Here is a 26,619-nt window from a genome sequence, read left to right on the forward strand (position 1 = left end):
CTTGTATGTTTCCAGATTTCAGGATGACGATCTGTTTGGTGAAGATAAACCAGCATCTAGAGGGCGAAGCCAGTCACCAGGGGGCACTGCAAAGGTCCCAGATGGAATGGATTGGTTGGACTTTGACACAGATGATAAACCTGCCTCACCAGCAAAAACAGCAGATAAACCAACAGATTCCAAACCTGCCGAAACAAAGTCAAAATCTAGTCCATCTGACTGGTTAGGGTTAAAAGAATCCGAATCCAGTGATGAGGACTTCTTCAGACCCAAAAGAACACCACCACCATCTAGCCAATCAGGACGCAGGACACAGCCACCTAAGGCCGAGCCTAAGAAAGACAAAGCAGATGACTGGCTAGGACTAGCGGACAAGAAATCTGAGCCAGATAAGAAAGAAGTCGGTGACAAGCCAGTATTATCAGCCAAACAGAATGACGACTATCTAGGTTTGGGCAAGGAGGTGGACCTGGATGATATTCTCACGTAAGTAGTAATTATTGAGCTTCAAGCAGATCTACCTTTTATTTAAGACCAAGAAATCAAAACTGCATTCACGATTGTGTATCTCCTTGGTGTCAGAGTATTTCTTTGTATCTTGCGTATACGATTTTGTGTCAAGATACGGACTGACGATACATCACATCAAACAGTAAGAAATGATGAAATCACTGAAATGCAGCTCTAAAACCTTTCTTCATACATTTATTAGGGGCTGTTGGGTAGCCTTTTGGTTAAAGGGTTCGCTCGTCACGCTGAAGACCCGGGTTCGATTCCTGACGTGGTACAATGTGTGAAGCCCATTTCTGGTGTCCCCCCTGTGATCTTGCTGGAATACTGCTAAAAGCGGCGTAAAACCATACTCACTCACTCACTCATACATTTATTTAGTGTTATCTCAAAACCTTAACTATGAACACCACAAGAAAAAAAACGTAATAAATGTAGGGATGGTTATTAAATGTAACAGTTAATCGGCTTATCCTCAGTCACCATGGACCCGTGAAGATTCCGGGGTAGAATAGGTCTCCAGCAACCCATGCTTGCCGTAAAAGGTGACTGTGCTTATCGTAAAAGGCGACTAACGAGATCGGGTGGTCAGGCTCGCTGACTTGGTTGATGCATGTCATCGTATCCTAATTGCCTGAATTGATGCTCATGATATTAATCACTGGACAGACCGCCGTCATATAGCTGGAATATTGCTGAGTGCGGCGTTAAACAACAAACAAACCAACCAAATCATCAGAACCATACCAGTATTTGTGGGTTTTTACCAAACTGGTCAACTTCTGAAACCTGCATCACTGGGCTTTTTCCCACATCATGCTGGCAGGCCGAGATATAATTGGAATATTGTTCAAAGAGGTGTTAAAGCAAACTCACTTGATAAACCTGTAAGCTGCCACCCTGATGAGCATCTCTGTCCCCAGGTCCAGGCCTGATTCCCCTGCCTTCAGAGGTCAGACTCCTCCGGCCTTCAACAAACAAGATGACCGAAACAAGGATCTCTTCACCCCTCCCCCTACACGAGGCTCTGGGTAAGACTGACGACCATTTTAACGTTTCAAAATTTGAATAAAGAGGAACTATGCCAAACATTCTGCATTACCATGTGATAATCACAGGTATTTGTGAAGATAGGGACAGCATGGATCTGATCGGTATGTGAAGTGCCTATGACTTGCATAAACAGGGTAATTAAGAATGAAGTCAAGGGGCCTTTGTCATTACTCAGAATCTCAAATTGAAAGTTGAAGGTTTAGATGGTTCCTAGATTCAAATACTGCAAGGTTAAATGACAAGGACATCAGGACCGACATTAATTTCACACGCTGTCATAAATCATAGTAGTGACATCCTAGGTTGTCCAGGGATTGATTTAGGCCACGATTCTACGATATTCTCGCATAGTTGTCATAGAATTTCATTAAGATTCATTGAGCGTGATTGAAAATTGCATAGATGTCTACATCTATCTGCTTGCATTGCTTAAATAAATTCTACCATAGGAAAATCTCATCACAGTCTCGCCAAATCTCATTTCTTTGGACCAGGGGAGATATTTCTCTCAAAGGTAAAAATTTCCAGGATGATCCTTGTTTGTCATGAGTCGTACTTTGGATTAATTGATTTTCTCTTTTGGTTTATTGATCAAATATCAGTTTTTATTCAAGTATTGTACATTATCTTCAGTTCATCAGCAAAGGAGGAATCTCAAACCAGGCAGACGCGACCGACGACTGATACAAGAACTGAAGATGGATTCATGAGAGGCAGAAGTGAGTGATCTTTGAGATACAAAAGACAGAAATATTGAATTCCCTCTCATCTGACCCAACGAATGAGGCACAAATGCATGAAATGTATCAATTTGTGCCCAACACTGTTGAGTCTGCTTGTCCGAACCTGTCTCTTGACATCACTTTCAGTAGATAGTTTAGTCATTATCATCTGAGCTGATTAGATCAAACAGAAGTTTATTTGACGAATCTTGGGACAGATCTATGTAGTCATATCAATGAAGGAAATGTTTAATTCATCTAGGGATAACTTTTAGATTCTGTTGTAAAATAGGTCCCCACTACCCCTAGAGAAGAATATTGTTGAATACTGCATCGAACAACTCACTCACTCACTCACTCACTCACTCACTCACTCACTCACTCACTCACTCACTCACTCACCCACCCACCCACCCACTCACTCACTCACTCACTCACTCAAGATGCCTCTGTGGAACAGGTTCCTGAACCATATTTAAGTTATATCACAACGCTAATAGCTAGGGATGTCATTGATAGAATAACAGCCTGTTGTCAAGTTCCTGAGTAGAAATGTTCATAATACTTTTGTACGTAGAGGGAGCAGCAGGCTTTTCCCAACACCGGACACTGGACAAGGAGGATGAAGTGGACATGGGTCAAGCACCAGGGCCTCCCCCTCAGGCCAAGATCATGTCCCAGGTGTACCAACAGCAACCCCTCAAGAGAGATGTCACTCAGTATGCTGGGCCCTCCCACAACTTGGCCACAGCAGAACCTGCAAAAGAAGTCATTAGAAAGGTGATTTGAATTATGTCTTTGTTTTGTCCAGATTTGATCCAGCTGCATGTTAATTTTTACTTTGAATCAATAACTTTCTTCAGAACCAGTGTAACTGAGATCATTTAAACGAAGTTGGCAGTGATGTAGACATTATCTTCGTCCGTCCATCACGTTTTGTTTCCGGAGCAGAACTTGGAAACCATTAGAAATGACTTGGTACACACATTCACCTTATGGTGAAGATATGCCTTTTGCTATTTAGGTTTCCCCTGCATTTTTAGTATATTTTATATATTTTGTTTTTAAATATTGGATTTTATCTCTGAACTGAATGGAAGAAGTGACATTCATATCCGGAGCAGGACTCAAAAACTATTAGAGATATCTTTATGAAACTGGGTACACACATTCACCATATAGTGTACATGTGCCTTTTGCTATTTATGATTCCTCCAAATTTTTCTTTTATTTCATATAAATTTCATAAATTTGGACTTAGTCCCTGAACTGAATGAAAGCAGTGGGTTTCATTTCCGGAGAAAAACTGGAAAATTATTGGAGATATCTTTAAGAAACTTGGTAAAAACATTCACCATATAGTGTAGATGTGTTTTTCCTATTTATGATTCCCCCCAATTATTTTGTTTTTATATAAATTTTATAAATTTAGACTTGAATTGAATGGAGCAGTCTTAACAATTTTAACAGTATTGTTATGTACTTCCCCTTGAAACTTTGTATAATATCAATCTTAAGCTGTAATAGAGTCTTTGTTCTTTAAAGATTTTAAAATGTTTTATTTGCTTATTTCAATTAAATGGAACACCAGTGAGTAGACACTGCAACAAACAAAGCAAAAAAGGATTCATAGTAGATGTATTAGAAATTCACCAGGTTTTGAGGGGTCAGCATGCTCACATCTTAGGGCTGTAATACCTGCCTAATATATCAATGCTCTACAATACAGTTCATGATATCTAAAGACCGCCTCCGTGGTCTAGTGGTAGAGCGTCCGCCCGGAGAACGGAAGGTCCAGGGTTCGATCCCCGACCACGTCATACCAAAAAGACGTTAAAAGATGGTACTTGTTGTTACCCTGTCTGGCGCTCGGCATTAAGGGGCTAAAACAAGGACTGGTCGGTTCAGAGTCTGTATACTGTGTCTGAGTGGGGTATTCATGTTAAACTGCGGCATGGTATCTCAGTGAGCTAGCACTATGAATTAGCATCAGTCCAGACTAGTACAAGCAGCCACACACACAAACATGTGCATGCACGTCGCTATATAAGTGCAATAATCTTGGACGCGATGTTAAACCCCATTTCACCTCACCTCACCTCATGATATCTAAATGAGTGATTTGTGAAGTGCTCAAGGATAGAAATTATTCTTAGGCTTCACATACTGGAAGATGATTATAACCTTTGTTTGTCTCTAAAAGTCCAGTTTCCACCCTTTCCAAACTAAGCTGGAATTTTGGGGCTTGACCAGTGGCTGTTACGAATTATGTTCCTTCTATGTCCCCCCTACTGACCAATCGGATTCCATCTCTCATATCAATTGCATTTGCTTCAAACAAAATGGCGGCGCCCAGTCAAGACAATTTGATCGATGATCAAGGTATATACTGTAATAGAACAGGTGTTACTTCGCGAAGTGCATCCAATCACGTGAGCACCTTGATTAAAAACATGAAAAGTTTTGGAAAATATCTGTCGAAGCCCAGTTGACAGTACACATCCTTTGCAAATCCTGCAATCAACCAAAATCTGTACCTTGAAATCCATGTTGTTAATGAACCGGATGTCGATTTCGTTAAGCAATTTTGATTGGACTATGCATAGACTCATTAGTCCATCCAAAATTTAACTCCATAATTGTTGCCTAGTTCGGCAAGGGTGGAAACTGGACTTTTACAGTCGGTTAACTCCCTTGTCTCAAGGAGATGTAGACTTTCACATTTGAGTATCTCTGAATTTTCCAGGGCCCTGTTCCACACAGTGATTGTAGCGCTACGACTGTCATAAGCCTATGTTAAAGAATGGGAGTTACGATCATCTTAGTGCTAAGATCGCTTTGTGAAACGGGACCCTGGACTGTGAGTCTGAAACCATGCATGGATGATTGATGCAATTGCTTCATTGTTAAGAACTGCTTGTGATGTGTGAAAACTGTATGTTTGGCAGGGTTCAATAGTAACCACAGGCCCAGGTTACAGTCAGTCTCTACAGGACTTCCTGGAGGAGCCAGTTCCCATGCCCAGTCAGCAACACCAACCCCAGCCACATCTCCCGGACTTCCAGCAGCAGCAGCATCTGCTACAACAGCAGGCTCAACTACAGCGGATGATGCAAGACCTTCAGTCACAGTACCACACCTCTCCACAGGTAGTTAGGATTTGTCTTCGTCTCAGTAACGGAATATATTTGGAATCAGTTTTGTCATGCCCCAACAGGATATTATGTGAGACAGCATCATTTACCCCTGTGGTTTTTTTTTGTGTTTTTTTTTAACTCCGCACTCAGAAATGTTCCCGCTATATGATGGTGGTCTGTAAATAACATTCTGGACCAGACAATCCAGTGATTGACAACATGAGCATTGATCCCCATAATTGGGATATGATGACATTCATCAACCAAGTCAGTGAGCCTGACCACCAGATCACGTTTGTCGCCTCTTACGGCAAGCATAGTCGCCTTTTACGGCAAGCATGGGTTGCTGAAGACCTGTACTACCCAGATCTTCACCGGTCTTTACCCCTGTGATTAACTGTTGGTGTAAATTAGAGTTATAGGAATGTGGCTTTTAGTCAACCAATCAAACCTGCATGCTATGAGACTGATAGGAAGAAAAGTAACACAGCCTTTCACAATGATGAGTGGACACTTAATTTTGAATGTTAGAAAAATGTTGGTAGGCAGAGAAATTACGTTAATATTGTGCCACTTTAGAATCGAAGGTTATCCTGAGTGTTATCCCAAGGATAGATATGATTGAGTAGTGGAAACACGTACACCTGGTACTGATGATCATGATGATGATGATGATGATATGTACAGTGTGGCCATTGTGTCCATTTCAAGCACAATCCCATTAAAATGAGATCTTAGCTCTTACTACCGCTAAATGAAGATCTGAGGAAATCCCATTACGGGTCATGTCAAAAGAACTGTTTGCGAACATTGACCGACCAATGAAAATGACACTAAAGAAGGCAACATTAGCCAATCAGAAAGCAGCTATTATTTTAGCTTTACGGCTCTAGTTTCAAACTGGCGACTTCCATTTCAGAGTATGCTTGAAAATATGTTGAAGTTCTTGGGTAAAAAAAATTGAAACTGAACAAAAGAACATTCTGGAATGTCTGATATAAGGTTGAGGTTGTATGGCAGTACTTCACACGTGCTATGCGACGTCTCTTCCTAAAGATGTTCATCCCTTTGAAGCGAGACATTTTGACGGAATCAGTCGTACAGCCCGAAACTGTCATTCGAAATACCCGTGTTAACCTTTTTGAGGTTGCATGATTAGAAAACCAATCCGACAGTCACTTTCCTGATCTGGTAAGCAATGTTCTGATTGGTCAGATGAATGGTTGTTCTGACGTGACCCGTAATGGATGTCCTCAGATCTTTGTTTAGTGGTAGCGAGAACTAAGTTCTGGTTTTAATGAGAATTGGTTCATGCCTAAGGCAGCCACAGCTGCTATTCCATGTGTCCCTGTGACTGACACACTAGATGACACTGAGGAGCTCAGCACTATACTGCATGGACATTTCAGGTGTCCAGACTCATCATTTTCTTGTGTGTTTGACCCGTGAAGATTCCGGGGTAGAATAGGTCTTCAGCAACCCATGCTTGCTGTAAAAGGTGACTATGCTTGTCGTAAAAGGCGACTAACGGGATCGGGTGGTCAGGCTCGCTGACTTGGTTGATGCATGTCATTGTATCCCAATTGCGTGGATCGATGCTCATGATATTAATCACTGGATTGTCTGGTCCAGACTTGATTATTTACAGACCGCCGTCATATAGCTGGAAAATTGCTGAGTGCGGCGTTAAACAACAAACCAACCAACCAACAACCAACCTTTTGTGTTCTGTTTTTCACAAATATAACAAGGGCGGGCAAAATCATACATTTCCTTTCTATGTTGACAATTTATTTTTGTGATTATGGAACCATAACTTTTTTCAGCTAATGTTACCCGTTCAGAGACAAAATCGAAAAATAAACCAAATGTGTGCTATCCTTCAAATTTGAGAATTCAAATACATGAATAAGATCATGTTACAGTGTGTGACACCAGCAACAGTCTGAAGTCCAAGACAAGTAAAATTTTGTTTGGTCAAGACGCTGAACTGACATAGTCCATATGATTGTTACTAAAATCTAATGAGAATGATGCCAGGATATTAGTAGACTCCAAAGTGTTTTGTACTTGAATAATGCCATCAATTTCCATGTGGACCATGTTTCAGACTACACCTAGTATCCCAGTCCTGGGGTCGACGCCCTTCCCCTCAACTCCACAGTCCTTCAATAGCATCGGTGGCCGTCTGGACGATCTTCCTGGATCTTTAGAAGAGGCTCAATCAAGGGTAAACCTGACAGAAGATTATATCTTCATTATTAGTGGTATCTTCCTAACACAAGTGTCTACTATGTCTACTCACAATAGGGGTGGTTTGGTAGCCTAGTGGTTGAAGCGTTGGCTCGTCATGCCGAAAACCCGGGTTCGATTCCCGACATGGGTACAATGTGTGACGCCCATTTTCCCATGACGTAAAACCATACACTCACTCACTCACTCACTCACTCACTCACTCACTCACTCACTCCACCCCACCCCACCCCACCCCACCCCACCCCACCCCACCCCACCCCACCCCACCCCACCCACTCACTCACCCACAATAATTGAAAAGCTGAAGTAGTATTAGGGACAAACAGTATCTACAACATTGCTGTGGAAACTCATTTAGATTTTGGAATGTCTGATGAACATTGTGTTATTTAAAGGTCTTGTGATATCGTTTAATGATCATGAATGTTTGTGTAGAATTGTGTGCTTCTGTGAGATGAATTATTGGATTGTGTGGTTTTCTCATCAGATTCGAAAGCTGGAGATAGAGAAACATTATACAGAGTCGTTGCTGGACAGTACGAGGAGGAGATACGAGGAGGAGATCATGGCTATAGAGGCATCATATAAGTAGGAAATTTATCTTAGCATAATAATTCCCATAAATAACGTCACTCATAGTTTACTTCAAATGTTGGAGAGATTTTAGTATGTTTACTTGCAGACAAAATTGACATAATCAGTTTTGAATGCATGTGTAACTTTAGGTTTGATTGTAGGAAATATTTCAAGTATAAGTTGAAAGTAACCTGATGTACTAATATTTTGATTCTTTTTCTCCTTCAGAAACAGACTGCAGATTTTAGAAGATTCTAATCGCAAGAAAGAGACCAGGTAAATTTTTAAAGTTATCCTGCATTACTCCTAAATGCATTTAATGCTGATTTTTTACAGAAAGACGAAGCTGTGTGAGGTTTAGCTAAAGAAGTGGAGGCTGTGTGATGGGTTTGATCACACAACTAGTTGCACTTCACACAGCTTCATCTTTCTGTAAAAAATCAGCGGTAAATGCATTTAGAGTAATGCAGGATAAATATACAAATGTAAAATCTAGATTTTACTAATTTCATTATTCAGCAGAGTTGCATGAATTCACATAGGTGCATCATAAATGTCTCCAGCAGATAGTGAGTGAGTGAGTATGGTTTTACGCCGCTTTTAGCAATATTCAAGCAATATCTCAGCAGGGGACACCAGGAATGGGCTTCACACATTGTACCCATGTCGGGAATCGAACCCGGGTCTTCGGCATGACGAGCGAACGCTTTAACCACTAGGCTACCTGACTGCCCCTCCAGCAGACAGTGACTCTGATACCAATATACTAACAGAAACACTATCTGCCCAGACAGAGGGAGTTTAATGTCCAATATTTCGGATGCAGTTTGTATGCCTTGTGGTGTGGATGTGTGTTGAAGGTTACGGAACGAGAGTGAGCAGCTGATGGCCGACCACCTGGAGCGTGTGCGGAAGATGGAGCAGGAGAAGGCAGACATCGCCAGCCAGAACTACAAGAACCTGGAGGAGGTGGAGCGGGCTAAGTCCCACGACATGGAGAAGCTGAAGGAACAGCACAGGTACTGACATAGGCAGAAGGAACTATACATGTACTGAGATAGGCAGAAGGAATTATACATGTACTGAGATAGGCAGGAGGAACTATACATGTACTTAGATAGGCAGAAGGAACTATACATGTACTGAGATAGGCTGCAGGAACTATACATGTACTGAGATAGGCAGAAGGAACTATACATGTACTGAGATAGGCTGCAGGAACTATACATGTACTGAGATAGGCAGAAAGAACTATACATGTACTGAGATAGGCTGAAGGAATTATACATGTACTGAGATAGGCTGCAGGAACTGTACATGTACTGAGATAGGCAGAAGGAACTATACATGTACTGAGATAGGCAGAAGGACTATACATGTAATGAGATAGGCAGAAGGAGCTATACATGTACTTAGATAGGCAGAAGGAGCTATACATGTACTGAGATAGGCAGAAGGAACTATACATGTACTGAGATAGGCAGAAGGAATTATACATGTACTGAGATAGGCTGAGGGACAAATTAGGAAATCGAATGAGTACAGAAAAGGACTGTATAACTGTAAACCCTTTCAGATTGGCAGTTGCTGAAATAAAGAGAGAGCAAGAAGAGATGATAGAGAGGCTGAAGAAAGCCAAAAACCTGGAGATCGAAGCAGTGGCCAGTGCACACGATACCTCCAAGTATGTCATATGATCCAGAGGACAGTTTCATGTTGGATATTGTGTAATCTGTGGTAATGCCTGATCTACATTGATCCAGTGACGATCTTTTTCACAGGGTTGTGGCAATTAGAATCTGTGATGGATGTGTAGCTTCATCATATGAAACCTGGAGAGAAAGTACCTCAGTGTAAAGTGTCAGGAACAAAGGCATACCACAGTTTGAAGCTTAAAGGACCATACATACAAGACTTGCTACAGTCATACGTTTACCTTCAGTGTTAACTAATGCATCATCTGATGCTATGTACAATATCGTCACGATATGGCTGAAATATTGCCGATGTGACGTTAAATCTTAACTCACTCACTCACTATGTACAATAATACAGCAAGTATATTAAATTTTTTCTTCCCGAGGCAAGGGAGATAACTGACTATAAAAGTCTAGTTTCCACCCTTGCCGAACTAGGCTGGAATTTCCGGGCTTGATCGTAGTGCCACCAGTGGCATATCACTTGCGTTTACTTCAAACAAAATGGCGGCGCCCAGTCAAGACGATCAGATCTATGATCAAGATCAATATTGTGATAACGGGTCTTATGTCGCGAAGTGCATTAAATCATGTGAGCACCTTGATTAAAAACCTGAAACGATTTGGAAAATATGTGTTGACGCCAATTCTACAGTCTGACTGTATATATATGTCTCCAGGAGCCTGACTGTATATATATCACCAGGAGCCTGACTGTATATATATCACCAGGAGCCTGACTATGTATCTGCTCCAGGAGCCTGACTGTATATATATCACCAGGAGCCTGACTGTATATATCTGCTCCAGGAGCCTGACTGTATATATATCACCAGGAGCCTGACTGTATATATGTCTCCAGGAGCCTGACTGTATATATGTCTCCAGGAGCATGACTATGTATCTGCTCCAGGAGCCTGACTGTATACATGTATATATCACCAGGAGCCTGACTGTATATATCTGCTCCAGGAGCCTGACTGTATATATGTCTCCAGGAGCCTGACTGTATATATATCACCAGGAGCCTGACTGTATATATGTCTCCAGGAGCCTGACTGTATATATATCACCAGGAGCCTGACTATGTATCTGCTCCAGGAGCCTGACTGTATATATATCACCAGGAGCCTGACTGTATATATGTCTCCAGGAGCCTGACTGTATATATATCACCAGGAGCCTGACTATGTATCTGCTCCAGGAGCCTGACTGTATATATATCACCAGGAGCCTGACTATATATCTGCTCCAGGAGCCTGACTGTATATATATCACCAGGAGCCTGACTATGTATCTGCTCCAGGAGCCTGACTGCGGTGGTGGAACAGATCCAGAACAATGCCAAGGACCTTGGGGAGCTGCAGTACAAGGTGGACAGCTGGCACCGCCAGGGGCTGGACGACAGGGAGATCACTCTCAAGTCCAAGGACGAACAACTCCGGAGTAAGTCTGTGACAATGTAGTTGTCAATAACTGATATCTTTCCAGCTTTCCTGCCCAACAAACACCACGAGTGAAATTAGATAGACACAAGTAAAATAGTTGCTACAACATGTTGCCGATGTCCCATTATATTTAACAGTTGGGACTTAAGTTTGTTGAGATTATTTCAAACACTGCTAAATATGTTGCAGATGGATTTATGCTATCCTATACTACTAAAAAAAAGTGAAGGACCACGATTTTTTCATATTACTGTAGTTAATCTGTCAAGGCATGGCGGATTAACTGTAGTAATATGAAAGAATCAGGTGGTTCTTAACTTTGTTTGAGTAGTATATTTAATGGTTCTTTGCTGAGATTATTTAAAACACTGATAAAATATGAGCAAAAATATAGAAAGATATCTCCATATAATTTGGTGAATTTAAACATAACTGAAATCCACCACGGCAACAGATTTGAACAGAAAACACAACAGGCTTAGCCCAGCCCGTGCCTTGATGCATTTGCCGACTCACAAAGTTAAATACAGTTTGGGTAGTGTTGTCCTTCCTTCTCCTACTACACAAACATTTTTGTCGAATATAACCATTTAATGTTTTTTAATGTCATTAAGTCTGAGGTTTAGTGATCCTAAATTTTATAGGCTCATAGTAATTAATGGTATTTTAAGACTTAATCATCTATGTTGCTTTCATCAAACAGATTTAATGCTTTGTGCAATTAACGCTTGAAGATCCGGGGTAGAATAGGTCTTCAGCAACCCTTGCTTGCCGTAAAAGGCAACTATGCTTGTCATATGAGGCGACTAACAGGATCGTGTGGTCAGGCTTGCTCACTTGGTTGATGCGTGTCATTGTATCCCAATTGCGTAAATTGATGTTCATGGTGTCAATCATTGGATTGTCTGGTCCAGACTCGATTTATTTACAAACCTCCGTCATATAGCTGGAATATTGCTGAGTGCAGCGTTAAACAACAAACAAACAAACAAAGCTTCGAGCCTTGAAATGGCCTTGAATTTAATGGTATTTGTCTCAACCATTAATTTCTTCGCAAGCACAGTTTCATGGTACACTTTAATGAATTAATAGTGTTTTAATGGGAAATGGATGCACTTTTAATACATCTGACAGGCAACAGTGTATACAACCATGGGCCGTTATTGAAACGTATATCGTGTTGTAGTTTTGCAGGAGCGTCTCACTCGCCAGGAGGGAGACAATGAGAATGAGAGGAAGAGATTAGAAGATCTCATCGCCAGGATGGAGTCACAACTCCGAGATCAGACTAGGATGCTGGATGAGGTAAGTGATTGGCTCTGTCTCTGCCACTTGTATGTAGACTCAAAGTCAGTCACTCATAATTCACACTTATTTTCTTCATTTATGTAACTTTACTATACTGGGACTACTGGTTTTAGAGAAGAAGTTTGAGGAAGGCAGCTTGATACAAAATTCATGTTTAATCTAGGACCGTTACTATGTATTGATCATGTTTATGGAACTAATATGCAGTGAATGTGTAAGACTTAGATCCATAGTAGAAATCAGATCTGAGATGGATTCTTACATCTGTGGCATGTACGTAAGGTAGATCTTAGAATGGCATGAACCCCATGAAAATTCCAGGTTAGAAATGGTTTTCAGCAAGCCATGCTTGTCATAAGTGGCGACTTAAAGGATCGGGTGGTCAGACTCACTGATTTGGTTGATGTATGTATCCCATTCGTGTACAATGATCCTCCTGAGGTCCATCATTGTATTGTATGGTCCACACTCAATTATTTACAGATCGCAGTCATACGGCTGGAATATTGCTGACTGCAGCGGTAAAGTTTGTAATGTGAATTTGTTATAAATTTCACCATCCATGTGTGTCCATGGGCTGTAATTATCCTTGAGCACAAATTAGCAACATCTGAGTGCTACAAATGCTTATTGATTCCACGCCTAGCCATGCCACTCATGTTAGTGAAAGGTTAAATGATCTAGTCAGTCTTGAACTTGTACATATTTCATCTCATAGGAACGGTGGAAGGTGAAACAGGACCACGGTCGTCTGGATTCACAGCAGAAGTCCTTGGAAGAGGAGCGGAGGGTGTGGGTGGAGCAGCAGGCCAGGGAGAGGGACATGATAGAGAGAACCAGGGTGAGGGAGACATTGTGTCAGGGAGAGGGACATGATAGAGAGAACCAGGGTGAGGCAGACATTGTGATAGGGAGGTCAGGGTGAAGCAGACATTGTGTCAGGGAGAGGGACATGATAGAGAGAACCAGGGTGAGGCAGACATTGTGTCAGGGAGAGGGACATGATAGAGAGAACCAGGGTGAGGTAGACATTGTGTCAGGGAGAGGGACATGATAGAGAGAACCAGGGTGAGGCAGACATTGTGTCAGGGAGAGGGACATGATAGAGAGAACCAGAGTGAGGCAGACATTGTGTCAGGGAGAGGGACATGATAGAGAGATCCAGGGTGAGGCAGACATTGTGTCAGGGAGAGGGACATAATGGGGAGAACCAGGGTGAGGCAGACATTGTGTCAGGGAGAGGGACATGATAGAGATCCAGGGTGAGGCAGACATTGTGTCAGGGAGAGGGACATGATAGAGAGAACCAGGGTGAGGTAGACATTGTGTCAGGGAGAGGGACATGACGGGGAGAACCAGGGTGAGGCAGACTTTGTGTCAGGGTGAGGGAGACATTGTGTCAGGGAGAGGGACATGATAGAGAGAACCAGGGTGAGGCAGACATTGTGTCAGGGAGAGGGACATGATAGAGAGATCCAGGGTGAGGCAGACATTGTGTCAGGGAGAGGGACATGATAGAGAGAACCAGGGTGAGGCAGACATTGTGTCAGGGAGAGGGACATGATAAAGAGAACCAGGGTGAGGCAGACATTGTGTCAGGGAGAGGGACATGATAGAGAGAACCAGGGTGAGGTAGACATTGTGTCAGGGAGAGGGACATGACGGGGAGAACCAGGGTGAGGCAGACATTGTGTCAGGGAGAGGGACATGATAGAGAGATCCAGGGTGAGGCAGACATTGTGTCAGGGAGAGGGACATGATAGAGAGAACCAGGGTGAGGCAGACTTTATGTCAGGGAGAAGGTCAGGGTGTGACAGACTTTGTGTCTGAGAGGGACATGATATGCAACTCACATGCACAATGTTATGTGTCTGGCAGCTTTATGTTTTTGGGCAGGCAATTAGGTTGTAGTATTTCAATATCCCCAGGGGAATACAGAGAAGCTTGTTATGTAGATTGTGTATTTCCTTGTCAGTCTGCCTTCCTGGAGGAACAGAGGTCATCTATGAACCAGATCAATGAGGAAAGGAGAGCTCTGGCTGAGGAGAGGACCAAGTTTAACATTGATCAGAAGATGATGAGAGAGAAAATGAACAGTGACTCCATCAAAGCTGCTCAGGTCAGTGAAATACCATTCTATTATTTCTCATAAAGATTTCACATCTTGAATCTGTGTATTCACGTTGTTGTTGTTGTTGTTGTTGTTGTTGTTGTTATCATTGGTATTCATTAAATGGAATGGCTTCACATCATGTGTGGCATTTCTGGTAAACATATTTGTAAACAAGAAATTTTGTAAACAAAAAAAGTGTGACTGAAAGTTGCCTTTTCTGGTCTCCACGGTCTGGTTGTAGAGTACCCTCCCGGAGAGCAGAAGTTCCGGGGTTCGATCCCTAGCCGTGTCATACCAAAAGACGTTGAAAGATGGTACTTGTTGTTACCCTGCCTGGCGCTGGGCATTAGGGGGGAAAAAACAAGGACTGGTCGGCACATAGTCAGTATGTCTGAGTTGGGTATCTCAGTAGACTAGCACTATAAAATCAGCATTTGTCTGGACAAGTACAAGTAGCCACTCACACACACATGTGCATGCACGTCGCTACAAAAGTCGATATTCTTAGACGCGACATTAAACTCCATTTCACCTCACCTCTGGCCAGGACAAGATGTATCCCTGATTCTCGGTTACCAGTAAATAGTCCAATGACAGCATTATGGTTTTAGTCTTTTGGGCAAAAGAAAAAACCTTTTCATTTTCACACCAAAAGAAAAATGAAAATGACATCTTGGAGTATTCTCTGACGGGTGATGTTTTGTTTTCCAGGCTGAGGCTGAGTATGATGTGTTAGTGAAATCCATAGCTGAGGAGCGTTCCAAGTCATCTCAGAGACTACAGGAACTGCACAGAGAGGAAGACAGGATGGATGCAGAACGAACACGCCTGGAGAGAGAGAAGGCTAAGATTGATGCAGAGAAGGACAGACTGTCTGACCTGGCCATACAGGTGAAACAGAAGTCTGCAGAAGTCGACTCGATGAGTGAGGTAAGTTCACAGGACGTTTTAGACATGGTGCAGTGGGCCCTTTCTGAAAGCTGGAAACTGATTTATCTCAATGCAATAAGAAAGTATGTTCCCGACTTGAAGTTTCATGTGATAGTTCATGTGTTGGGACTGAATTCTTTTCGTAAGACTAATAACAACTGAAACTATTATAAAGTCCTTCTTTTTGCAGCTGGCATCGCGATCTCACCGAGATGGAGAGAAGTCGCTGTTGGAGGCGAGACAGATAGAGTCCCAGCACAACCAGCGTCTGGACGAGATACAGCGACAGCTCCAGAACATCAGGAACATGGAGGAACACATCTCGGAGGTAGGGCACAGACACTGCAAGGAGCTGAGATAGGTTTTGGTCACAAGTAATACATGCTTGTCAGGAAAGCTGATCAAATGGGCTGGGTTTGGGGTGGTAACATCGTGTAACCTGGCTGTATTTTCAAGTGGCATTTCGCAGCTGTAGTAGCAGTGAAGACAAGGTCGACCTATGGATTTCATCCTCTTTCTGGTCATCTTTATTCATCTGCTGGAACATCAATCGAGACCACATTGAGTGAAAATGGAATATTTTTTCACAGAAACAATTATTTGCCCTGCCTACCCACATCAAATTCTCAACAGTCATGGACTGAGAATAGATTGGGTTTATATGTTTGGTTGTTGTTGTTGTTTAACGCCGCCCTCAGCAATATTCCAGCTATATGACGTCAGTCTGTAAATAATTGAGCCGGGACCAGACAATCCAGTGATTGACATCATGAGCATCGATCCACGCATTTGGGAGACAATGACATGCATCAACCAAGTCATCGAGTCTGACTACCCAATCCCGTTAGTCGCCCCTTATGACAAGCTTAGTCGCCTTTTATTTTTGGTATGTTGAATTATAAACCTTGCAGTGTTAAGAATCGTTTATTTTCAGGAGAAGTTGCGACTTGCTAAGGAGAAGAAGGATGTGGAAAACCTGAAGAACTCCTCTCTGTGTACAAACTGTCGGACACCGTTGCGACCTGGAGACTCCAACCTTGTTCCTGCACACAGTCAGTGGAAACTCCCATCTCTCACATACTGTGAAACCCTGTTAATCAGAATGTTAGGGTCCAATTGCAGTTGTCCAGATTAACAAATTTCCAGAGTAGCGAATCATGGTTATGTTTGTTTGTTTGTTTGTTGTTTAACGCCGCACTCAGCAATATTCCAGCTATATGACGGCGGTCTGTAAATAATTGAGTCTGGACCAGACAATCCAGTGATTGACATCATGAGCATTGATCCACGCAATTGGGATCGATGACACGCATCAACCAAGTGAGCGAGCCTGACCACACGATCCTGTTAGTCGCCTCATATGACAAGCATAGTTGCCTTTTACGGCAAGCAAGGGTTGCTGAAGACCTATTCTACCCCGGAATCATAACGGGGACCATGGTTATGTAATGCCACTTTGTGCAATAATCTTGAACACGACGTTAAACACGTTTTAACCTCACCTCACATTACTTTTCCTTAAGTCACCGAATGAATAGTTTCTGTTGTTGCATAATAGTCCTCCCAATGTCCTCACTGTCCTCTGTGTTTTGTTGCAGTGCCCATGACGACGGGAGGACTGATGATGTCCCCTGTCAATGGTATGCGAACTCCAATGCTTGCTGGGAACATGATGTATCATGGTAATTCGGGTATGAATTTGTCCTTCAACGCCATCGAGTCCATAACATCATCGATAGCAGCAGACAGATCAGTACGTATGTGGAAGATTGAAGCCTTGAAGGTGAGTTAGTGAGGGAGTTGGCTTGACTTATGAAATAAAAGACAAATGGGAGTGGTTTATCATACACTAAAACACTGCAGGGAGAGTCAAGTCGTTTGTTTCTTATACGAGATATCAACATTATATATAAACTCTTTAAGGATGACCATAAATTGTACAAGCTTTAACAATATTTACCCGTATTTAAATAATGATGTCTTCCGCAATAGAAGTCCATTTTATGCAACGGTGGGTATTTTCCAGATATTCTCACAATCCTCACTTCGATTACCTGTATCTTTTGTCCCAATACCGATTGTCGTATCTCTCCTGCTTTGGGATGCGATTGTTCGGCCATCACATTTAACTGTGTTACCCAGCTACATCTATGGGGAACAACTCACCAGACACTCCCCTCTCAAAACTAACGTCGTCATATATATGTCATCAAGTTGCGAGCGAATGTTCAAATCTCCAGAAATGACGTCGTGATAGACCAATGTTTTATCGTGAAATATACCATGCAATGTCTTCATTATTCTTTGCGATTGATCGTGTAGCTATCTTATATATTATGATACACCATCACACAGCTGTGTAGTGACTGGTCTTTTGTGAAGTCTCCATCTGTAAGGGTTGATGCTCCATCTCTGCCAAAATTTTCTCAACCACATGCTTTTGACAGATGCTAGCGTTTTCAGACATGTTGTATCGCCTATGTGCCCCTGCAGAATATTTTCTCATTGGATCACAATGATTTCATCAATTGCATCAACTTTTAGGTGACCTGTTTAAGGTCAAGGTCACATGAAACATGGCTCAAATTTCAGGAAATTTTGTATTCATTCTTGCAAAATCAAAGCAATTTCCAATCAGTTATCATTTGTCACTATTGTGTCAGATGTCAAGGTCAGTTTGAAGGTCATTCACTTATGAATGACTCCTGAAATAGTTTCATTCTGAAAGTATTGTCAGTATTTCTAACACCACATATGTTTGCAACAAGTAATGCTTTTGATGACCTCCAATGAAGGTCAAGGTCAAAAGAAACTTTTCATTGTCAAAACATTGAATACTTGGTTTTAATTCCTGATAATACAAAACATCTTTCAATGAGAACATAAGCACTCTCTTCGATGGGATGGAGCTGCTTCTGTGCACCTTTCTAGTTACGAACTGGAATTAAGCGAAGATTGGACTTGCGTTTTGAAAGGTTGCAACAAGTGATTTAGATTGGAGTTATCTGTTTGGAATGAATATGTGTTGTTATGTTGTTGTTTTTTCGTGGATTTGTTGTAACTTAACTGTAATTGGAATGCATTCTCATTTAAATTTGACATTTTTCAATTCAGGACAAGGAGTACTTGGAAGAGGAAAGCATATTCTTAGAGACACTGAAACATTCTCCATATCATGGCTCACAGAAAATCTGACCTCACTAGCGGTTCCGGTCATCCATTGAATTACAGATGAAGGAATGATGTCTGCAGTTTGAGACTATCAGATGTAGCATGAAGTGCTTGCATTTTTAATCATCTTCCGTCCTAAGAGTGGGTCAAGTGTGATCAGTTCATTGGATATGAATATTTTGAAATTGCATACAGCAATAGTCGGTGTAACGGCAGTGAAATCCGAACATAATGTAGACAGAAATTGGACCCGACCCGACATAGATCTTTAGAAGTGCAGGGCTTGACACAGACTGTTTGTAGCCATTACAACTGTCATGTGTTAAAATGGGGTTACAGTCATATTGCCAAGATATTTTTGTGAACAATGGACGTTTGAGGTGAAGCTGGGAGGTCATAAGAGGACCAAGCTGGGATGCAGACAATGGACTGATTGCTGTCTCAGTTTGTGTGTTGTGGCCGTCCGTGTCGTAGTCTTGTATCTCCTATACGCATCACGTGTCCGTCCTGTACTCATCTTGCCCTCCTGTGTACATCATGTGTCCGTCCTTTGGTCCCGTAGTAGTCATGTACAGTCAAGTCTCGTTAACCCGACAATCGGCTTTATCTGACACTAATGATAGGAACCGATTAAATCAGTGCTATTTAGACCCGTTAATCTCGCACTCCAACACGCCTAATTTGCAACGAATTAATCAGTCTCGTTAATCTGACAGTGATCAGCGTGCGGCATGGTCATCTGCCCGCGAGTACACACACTGTTTTGATGCGAGACAAGTCAGCTTCAGAGACAAACTTGCTTAACAATTATTATTTATACTTAACTATTTATGCTTTAAATAAACAAAACACATGCTTAGATTACGTCATATACGTCATGTAGCAGTCCTCTACGTCTAGTGGGGCGGTCGGGTAGCCTAGTGGTTAAAGCGTTTGCTCGTCACGCTGAAGACCGGGTTCGAATCCCGATATGGGTACAATGTGTGAAGCCCATTTCTGGTATCCCCTGCCGTGCTATTGCTGGAATATTGCTAAAAGCGGCGTAAAACCAAAACTCACTCACTCACTATGTGCTAGTAGCCAAGACCATAGATTCAGATGGCAATCATGTACAAAGAGTCGACTACATATGTATTATGGCATTTTTCCGATCAACTAAACATAATTTGCTAAAGCTAAAGACAAGCAAAACCTTGTCAGCAAATGGTCAGCCCATGATTCAGCAAATGGTCAGCAAATGATTGGATATCGCGTTTTCATTACAAGGGGCACAACTCGTGATCTAGGTGGTGCCAGGTTCGAGCCTAGAAAAGTGGCCTTTATGTGGCAAGGGTAGAAACTAGGCTTGGATATAGGCTAGAGGTCAGGCTTGCCTCGGGAAGACACCTTAAGACAACATTGAAGGAGTAATGTCAGTACAACACTCACATGGTTGTCATGCCAACCAGGGGGTGGTCGGGTAGCCTAGTGGTTAAAGCGTTCACTCGTCACGCCGAAGACCCGAGTTTGAATCCTGACATGGGTACAATGTGTGAAGCCCATTTCTGATGTCCCTCGCCATGATGTTGCTGGAATATTGCTAAAAGCGGCATAAAACCAAACACACACACGCTCACTCACTCATGCCAACCACTATGTCTTACTGAGTGTGCTTCAAGACATGTCACCATTGGTCCTCACAAATTTATACTGGTATGATAAGCATGTTGTGCATTTGATGTGTTGTTGAACGACTTTGCATATCTCCCTGATATTTGTTAGTTTATTAACAAAACAGTTCACGTATATGTTACATAACATGTTTTAATGTAATGTCCAATTACTTGTCAATAGATCATCCCTGTCTGTACAGTAACTTACCAAATAACAACGAAACTTTGACGTAACAAAGAGTGACCAGTTCTACCTAACTCTGTTCATTATCGTCTGCTGTTGCCTTGGACTATTGTTTCTGTGATCCCAGTGTCTTCTGTGCGGACCATTGCATGAGGCCTTACGTTCTACAAATATGTTGATGTTTGACTTTAAACAATCAAGTTAACAAATAATCTACAGAATCTCAGTATTAACCATGAATCCTCTGTAATGTGTCAGTGTCTGTAATCTACCTATAATCTGTAACACTTGCATAATTGGATAACCACACATTTTGTCCCTGACTTCAACATAGCATTTTCTGTACAAGATGTCATTTTCATATGCTCAGGGATGAGGATCTTCAGCGGATCCGCCTATTTTAGTGACCACAAATTTGTTGGCTTCCCCCATAAACACCCCAAAATTGTGGACCATGCTCCATTGCAAAGAAGTTTCAGCTGAAAAGGGAAATATCCATTCTCGTCCCTGTATTTAAAGAGTATTTACATGACACTGATGTCTAAGATCCATTAATAAGCAGTTTAGTTTTGTGTTTCTATTTCAGTACTTGGCTATAGACCGCATTACTTCAGACTGAAAGTATTGTTTTTGTCTCACCAACTCAAACAAGAACTTTCAGACAAAGAGTTGGCTGCTTGTCCAACCCAATTTCTTATCTTCAGGGGGCGCGGTTGGGTAGCTTAATGGTTAATGCGTTCACTCGTCACACCAAAGGCCCGGGTCGATTCCCCACATGGGTTCCTCAACGTGATGTTGCTGGAATATTGCTAAAAGTGGCGTAAAACCATACTCAATCACTTTTCTTCAGGGATATATGAAACAGTTTGAAATTAAGTGATAACGTTGAGGGATGCTTCTCATAACCTAATGTTAATAATATGGAAAGATTTGAGGATGTTAAATTCAAATACTAAAGCAAAAATCCTCATGGGACAATAATTTCAAACACCGCTGTCTGACAGGGGACTGGACTTCAGATGATATCTTATTGTTGAATAGATTCTTGTCCTCAATAAAAACTCTGCTATCCTAGTTCAGGGATAGACATTGCCACTTGTCCGTTAGTCTGAGACTAGTGAAAATTTAAAGGGACTAGTTTTTTGCATAAAAAATCTAGTTATTTGCAAAAAACACTAGTCCAAATTAAGCTGCGACAAGTTAGATATGAGCAATAGTCTTACCCCTGCTACTCTTAGTATTCGCCGCTTATGGTTTATCACATTCTTTGTGAAAACGTGGGGAATTTGCTCCACAAAATCCCATCATATTGTGCTACAACAATCTAAAAAGAATGATAGTTTTGGTTCTCAGGCACTGTGCGCATCATCATAAAGTCCACTGCATGTTTCGTTTTTATTTCCATTTTCCAAAAAATATAAAAATCCTAATACTTAAAAACTATGCAATCAATATAGCACACAGTTACTTCCCTTTACATGCACACTGCTTTACTGTGTATCTCGTGTTATGGTCATGCTGGCTATAGGAGTTTGTATGCTTGTTTATGTAGGGAGACCCTTTCCCAGGTTGATGGTACACATATTTGGTTACATAATAGTTTGAACAACCTAACAACAACAAAATGCACCGCCTGCCTGCACTTTAGTTTCAAAAGTCATTGCCTGAGAACCAATTCTTTTACTTTTTTAAGCCTCAATCAAGGGTTGTACATGTTACAAGGGGAGATAACTATTGTGATGACAAAAGATATTTGAATTTTAATGTATGGTGATCGAAGTGTTTTGATACGTTGAGATGTATTTTGCTCAAAACATTTTATTTGCCCTCCTAAATGTCTGTGATATTTTATTGTGTTTTATGAGGAAGGAGCCTATGTTGTGCCTTGGAACCTGAGGGTATGACTCCATATCATCCATTAACCTGTTGTTTTACATTGTAGTGTATGCTCTTGTATCCTATGAACTCAAGCATATGTATCAACCTTGTCAATCCAGAAACCTCACCTATGAGACCGCCTTGTATGATTTTTTGAGTATCAAGTAACCCTTTTGACCTTGACACTCTTGTTAATGTGTTGAATGTCAAGGGCAAAAGACTTACCCATCAGTTACACTGGTAGAATGATGTAATCAAAATGTTGATAATGAAAACCCAACCCTACATATATAATCAGCATTCTACCATGAATTTGGAATTTAGACGATTCTGATTGGTCAATCAGAGGCTATTAATCACAAAAAAAACAACCTCTGATTGAAACAGCTGGTTTGAATGGGGTTACTATAATATTCAAAGGATGTGTGGCAATACATTTCGTGCAGAAAAACACGATAGAAATCAACAAAGGGAATGTATTTACGTTTTGGAGACAACAGAGAGTGTGGAATTTTGGTGCTTTTCTATATACGACAGTGATGTCATATCGTTTGCATCACAATGAGTGATATGACGTCATAATGGTGACACTCGATGTAGAGCGAAAGCCTTGCAAAGCTTGTTTTGTTTTCTTTAGGAATGCCCACCTCATGTTAGCTTACCAAGTTGCCGTGCTTATATGCTTTTAATACCTGTCATATGTTCAAGTGAAGTTTTACGGTGTAAACAAACTGCTTGAGTATATACAGCGACATATTTTGTACGGTGATTCCGTAATTCAGATTGATAACCCACTCAAAACACTGAACTCAACCCAAGCCGCTTCACTCAGTATATTTGCTAACACCAAAGAGTTCGCGTTTCATTTAGTCATGGTAGAATGGAGATAAACATACTGTGTTTTCAATGTAGAGGTAGGTTAGCTGTAGATTTAACCGCGCTTTAGGTATTCCCCGCTGGGATGCAGCTGGAAATTTGGTAAGACAGTAATTCCCCTTAGTTGTACTTAAATGTCAAAATCATGAGTTACTACATGACCTACTTAACAGAAGAGCCATGTCGGATAAACTATAGTCATGAAAAATCTGATGTTCTTTAAGTTCTTCTGAGTAGTATATCAAAATACACAATACACATATCCGACATGGGTACAATGTGTGAAGCCCATTTCTGGTGTCCCCCGCCGTGATATTGCTGGAATATTGCTAAAAGTGGCGTAAAACCACACTCACTCACTCACTCACTCACTCACATACAGTACAGGAAGAAGTATTTCGCCTTTATTAAAAAGTTGTAGTTTCGTTAAATCTGAAAGATCTGCACTAACTAGTTCAAAGGTTAGAAAATGCAAATACTGTATCAATCAATACTCACAACGTGATTTAGTGTGTTTTTCGTTGTGAACAGTCCTATGGTTTATTATAAAGACTGGAAATAGCATACAAGGAAGGAGTGTGTTTCCTGTTCTGAAATATACATCAGCATGTCCTGTAGTAGTATCCATGGTAACACAGTAAACATTGCCATCGCCAGGCCTGTTGATTTCAAACAGGAAGAATGTGTGCTACCAGTTTCCTGGTAGAAACCACTGCTAAGTTTATACCAAGCTGCATGATATCAGATAAACTTCTTTTGAAATAATATGCAGTTAGTTAAGTCCTCATTGTATTCAATGGCTCACAGTGGCGATATCGTGTGAATTGTATGAATAGTATTTATGATATTTGTTGACTTCCCAGACACACAGCCATGTTCCATAGATTTGGCTTGGCAGGTTTAGTGATTTAGTTTGTTTGTTGTTTAACACCGCTCTCAGCGATATTCCAGTTATATGACGGCGGTCTGTAAATAATCAAGTCTGGACCAATCTAGTGATTGACATCATGAGCATCGATCCACGCAATTAGGATATGATGACATGCATCAACCAAATCAGCAAGCCTGACCACCCGATCCTGTTAGTCACATCTTACAGCAAGCATGGGTAGCTGAACCAATGATAGCAAGACAGTGTCATAAGTCTGTATGTTACGGATGCTTGATGTCAGCATGTGCAGGGTATTTAGATTTTTCTAAGATAGATTAAATCAAACAGATTCTAAAATACCTATGTATTAAACTTCAAAATCTATTGGAAAAGGTTGTCACTGAGCACTCTGTGATATTCACACTTCTTACATACAGATTGCCCTGTGGGGATTTGAGTTAGAATGGCCCCCAGCATCCTATGCTGGTTGAAAGAAATGTCTAATGGATTGGGTGTGGGTTGTTAGGCCAGTTTGTTCATTGCTTCATCAGATCCTGACCGCATGGTTCATTAAACGCCAGATAAATATATACCAAGCCAAACATATATCACTAGTTCTAAATTTATTCATACCAGGGAACATCATTAAGTGCAAATCCGGGTTAGAATTCAGCAACCCATGTTTGTCATCAGAGTCTAATAGGATCAGGTGGTCAGTCATGTCATCATAACCCAGTTACATCGATCGATGCTCATGATGCCAACCCCTGAATGGTCTGTTCCAGACTCGATTATTTACAGACCGCCATCATACAGCTGGAATATTGCTGAGTGCGGTGTTTAACAACAAACAAACCAAACCTGAAGTACAAGAGTCAGTAGATGTTTTAGCTCAGAACCTTACTTTAAGATTCACTTTAAGATAGTCTTGCACTAATGGGTCTCAATTTAAGATCTGAAAATAAAGCCTTGTTTCTTCCATGTCTATTCTCATGGGAGAATCTTCTGTCAGGGACTTCCTCTCTGAACTTGTTGGAAGCTACACACCCAAAAGTAACTGACAGTATGAATTTATTGATGATAGAACTATGATAATTATGATAATATGCACTGTAAAGTTTTACAGATGGGTCAAGCCTCTGTGTACACATCAAACCACCTGTCAAGACCGATGATGTTGGTTTCATGTGATTGGGGTAAAAAAAGAAGTCACACCCCAATGCTGTACTGCTCTGACAGAAGTGAACCAGACATTTTACAACTTGTTAAGAACAGAATTTGTATTGTGATATATTTGTTTACAATCTACGAACCCATCTCCAGTCCTGTCTCTTTGAAGATTTAAAGTGTACTGCATGTTTAATGCATTACACTTTAAATCTTCAAAGAGACAGAGTTCTGAGGTGAGGTAAATTCGGGTTTATCATCGTGTTCAAGATTACTTCCCTTATAGAGCAACGCACATGTCTGTGTGCTTGTACTAGACATATACCGTATTCGACGTAATAAGCGCCCCGCTCTAATAAGCACCCACGGTGATATTTACTGATATATATTGGCTAGTGAACAATCCCAATTAGCACCCCTTCTGATTGATCAATGTACAAAAGACTTACTTGTAATATGCACTCGTTTGTTATACGCACCCTTAATTATGGACAATTAAATTCTGGAAAAATATATCTGTCGTATATAAACATTCAGGCTGTCAGCATAAACCACGAAATTGATCTTTCAACTTAAGTGGGTTTTTTTCACCAAAATAACATTTGTTTGATAGGCATTACTTAGAAGTTGACGGATGACAAGATAGACACAATTTTTATGGATAACAACTTTTTTTTTTTTTTATGGATAACAACTTCTTTAATACTGTAAAAAGGCAGTATTAAAGAAGTTGTTATCCATAAAAATTGTGTCTATCTTGTCAAAATAACATTGTAATAAGAGTTCCCTATTTCTAATTTTGAGAGTACCCTGGGCGCTTATTACGTTGAATACGGAATGCTAGTTTACAGTGCTCTGACTGCAATTTAACATGGACTTCCGTAGGGATCAGACACATACTGACTCCTAGCCGACCAAGTCCTTGTTTTATCCCCTAATACCTAAATGCCATTATGTTGGTCTGACGAATCCAGGGGATCAAATACTTACTTTCCTTTTTTAAGGCAACGCTCTATCCACTACACTTACAGCAGTTACTCAAGTTTTGATTTTAAAAAGTTAATATTATT

At 41.1% G+C, this 26,619-nt stretch overlaps 1 protein-coding gene across 1 annotated transcript in view; it reads left to right on the forward strand.

Annotated features, from left to right (window-relative positions):
* The window catches only part of LOC139468318 (fas-binding factor 1 homolog), a 37,626-nt gene extending 14,177 nt beyond the window's left edge, over positions 1-23,449 (forward strand). Inside the window, exons 12-30 of the mRNA XM_071250207.1 lie at positions 16-486; positions 1,434-1,541; positions 2,197-2,282; positions 2,863-3,065; positions 5,234-5,434; positions 7,533-7,652; positions 8,166-8,266; positions 8,483-8,530; positions 9,115-9,273; positions 9,831-9,938; positions 11,258-11,397; positions 12,586-12,704; positions 13,426-13,548; positions 14,683-14,826; positions 15,532-15,750; positions 15,941-16,078; positions 16,685-16,802; positions 17,349-17,533; positions 18,865-23,449. Coding sequence (XP_071106308.1) covers positions 16-486; positions 1,434-1,541; positions 2,197-2,282; positions 2,863-3,065; positions 5,234-5,434; positions 7,533-7,652; positions 8,166-8,266; positions 8,483-8,530; positions 9,115-9,273; positions 9,831-9,938; positions 11,258-11,397; positions 12,586-12,704; positions 13,426-13,548; positions 14,683-14,826; positions 15,532-15,750; positions 15,941-16,078; positions 16,685-16,802; positions 17,349-17,533; positions 18,865-18,945 — 2,872 coding nt within the window. The 3' untranslated portion in view covers positions 18,946-23,449. The remainder of the gene's footprint in view (positions 1-15; positions 487-1,433; positions 1,542-2,196; positions 2,283-2,862; positions 3,066-5,233; positions 5,435-7,532; positions 7,653-8,165; positions 8,267-8,482; positions 8,531-9,114; positions 9,274-9,830; positions 9,939-11,257; positions 11,398-12,585; positions 12,705-13,425; positions 13,549-14,682; positions 14,827-15,531; positions 15,751-15,940; positions 16,079-16,684; positions 16,803-17,348; positions 17,534-18,864) is intronic.
* Positions 23,450-26,619: the final 3,170 nt, after the last annotated feature.

Source organism: Haliotis cracherodii, unplaced genomic scaffold (genome assembly GCF_022045235.1).
Source record: "Haliotis cracherodii isolate W230 unplaced genomic scaffold, xgHalCrac1.p SCAF_2, whole genome shotgun sequence".
NCBI lineage: Eukaryota > Metazoa > Mollusca > Gastropoda > Lepetellida > Haliotidae > Haliotis > Haliotis cracherodii.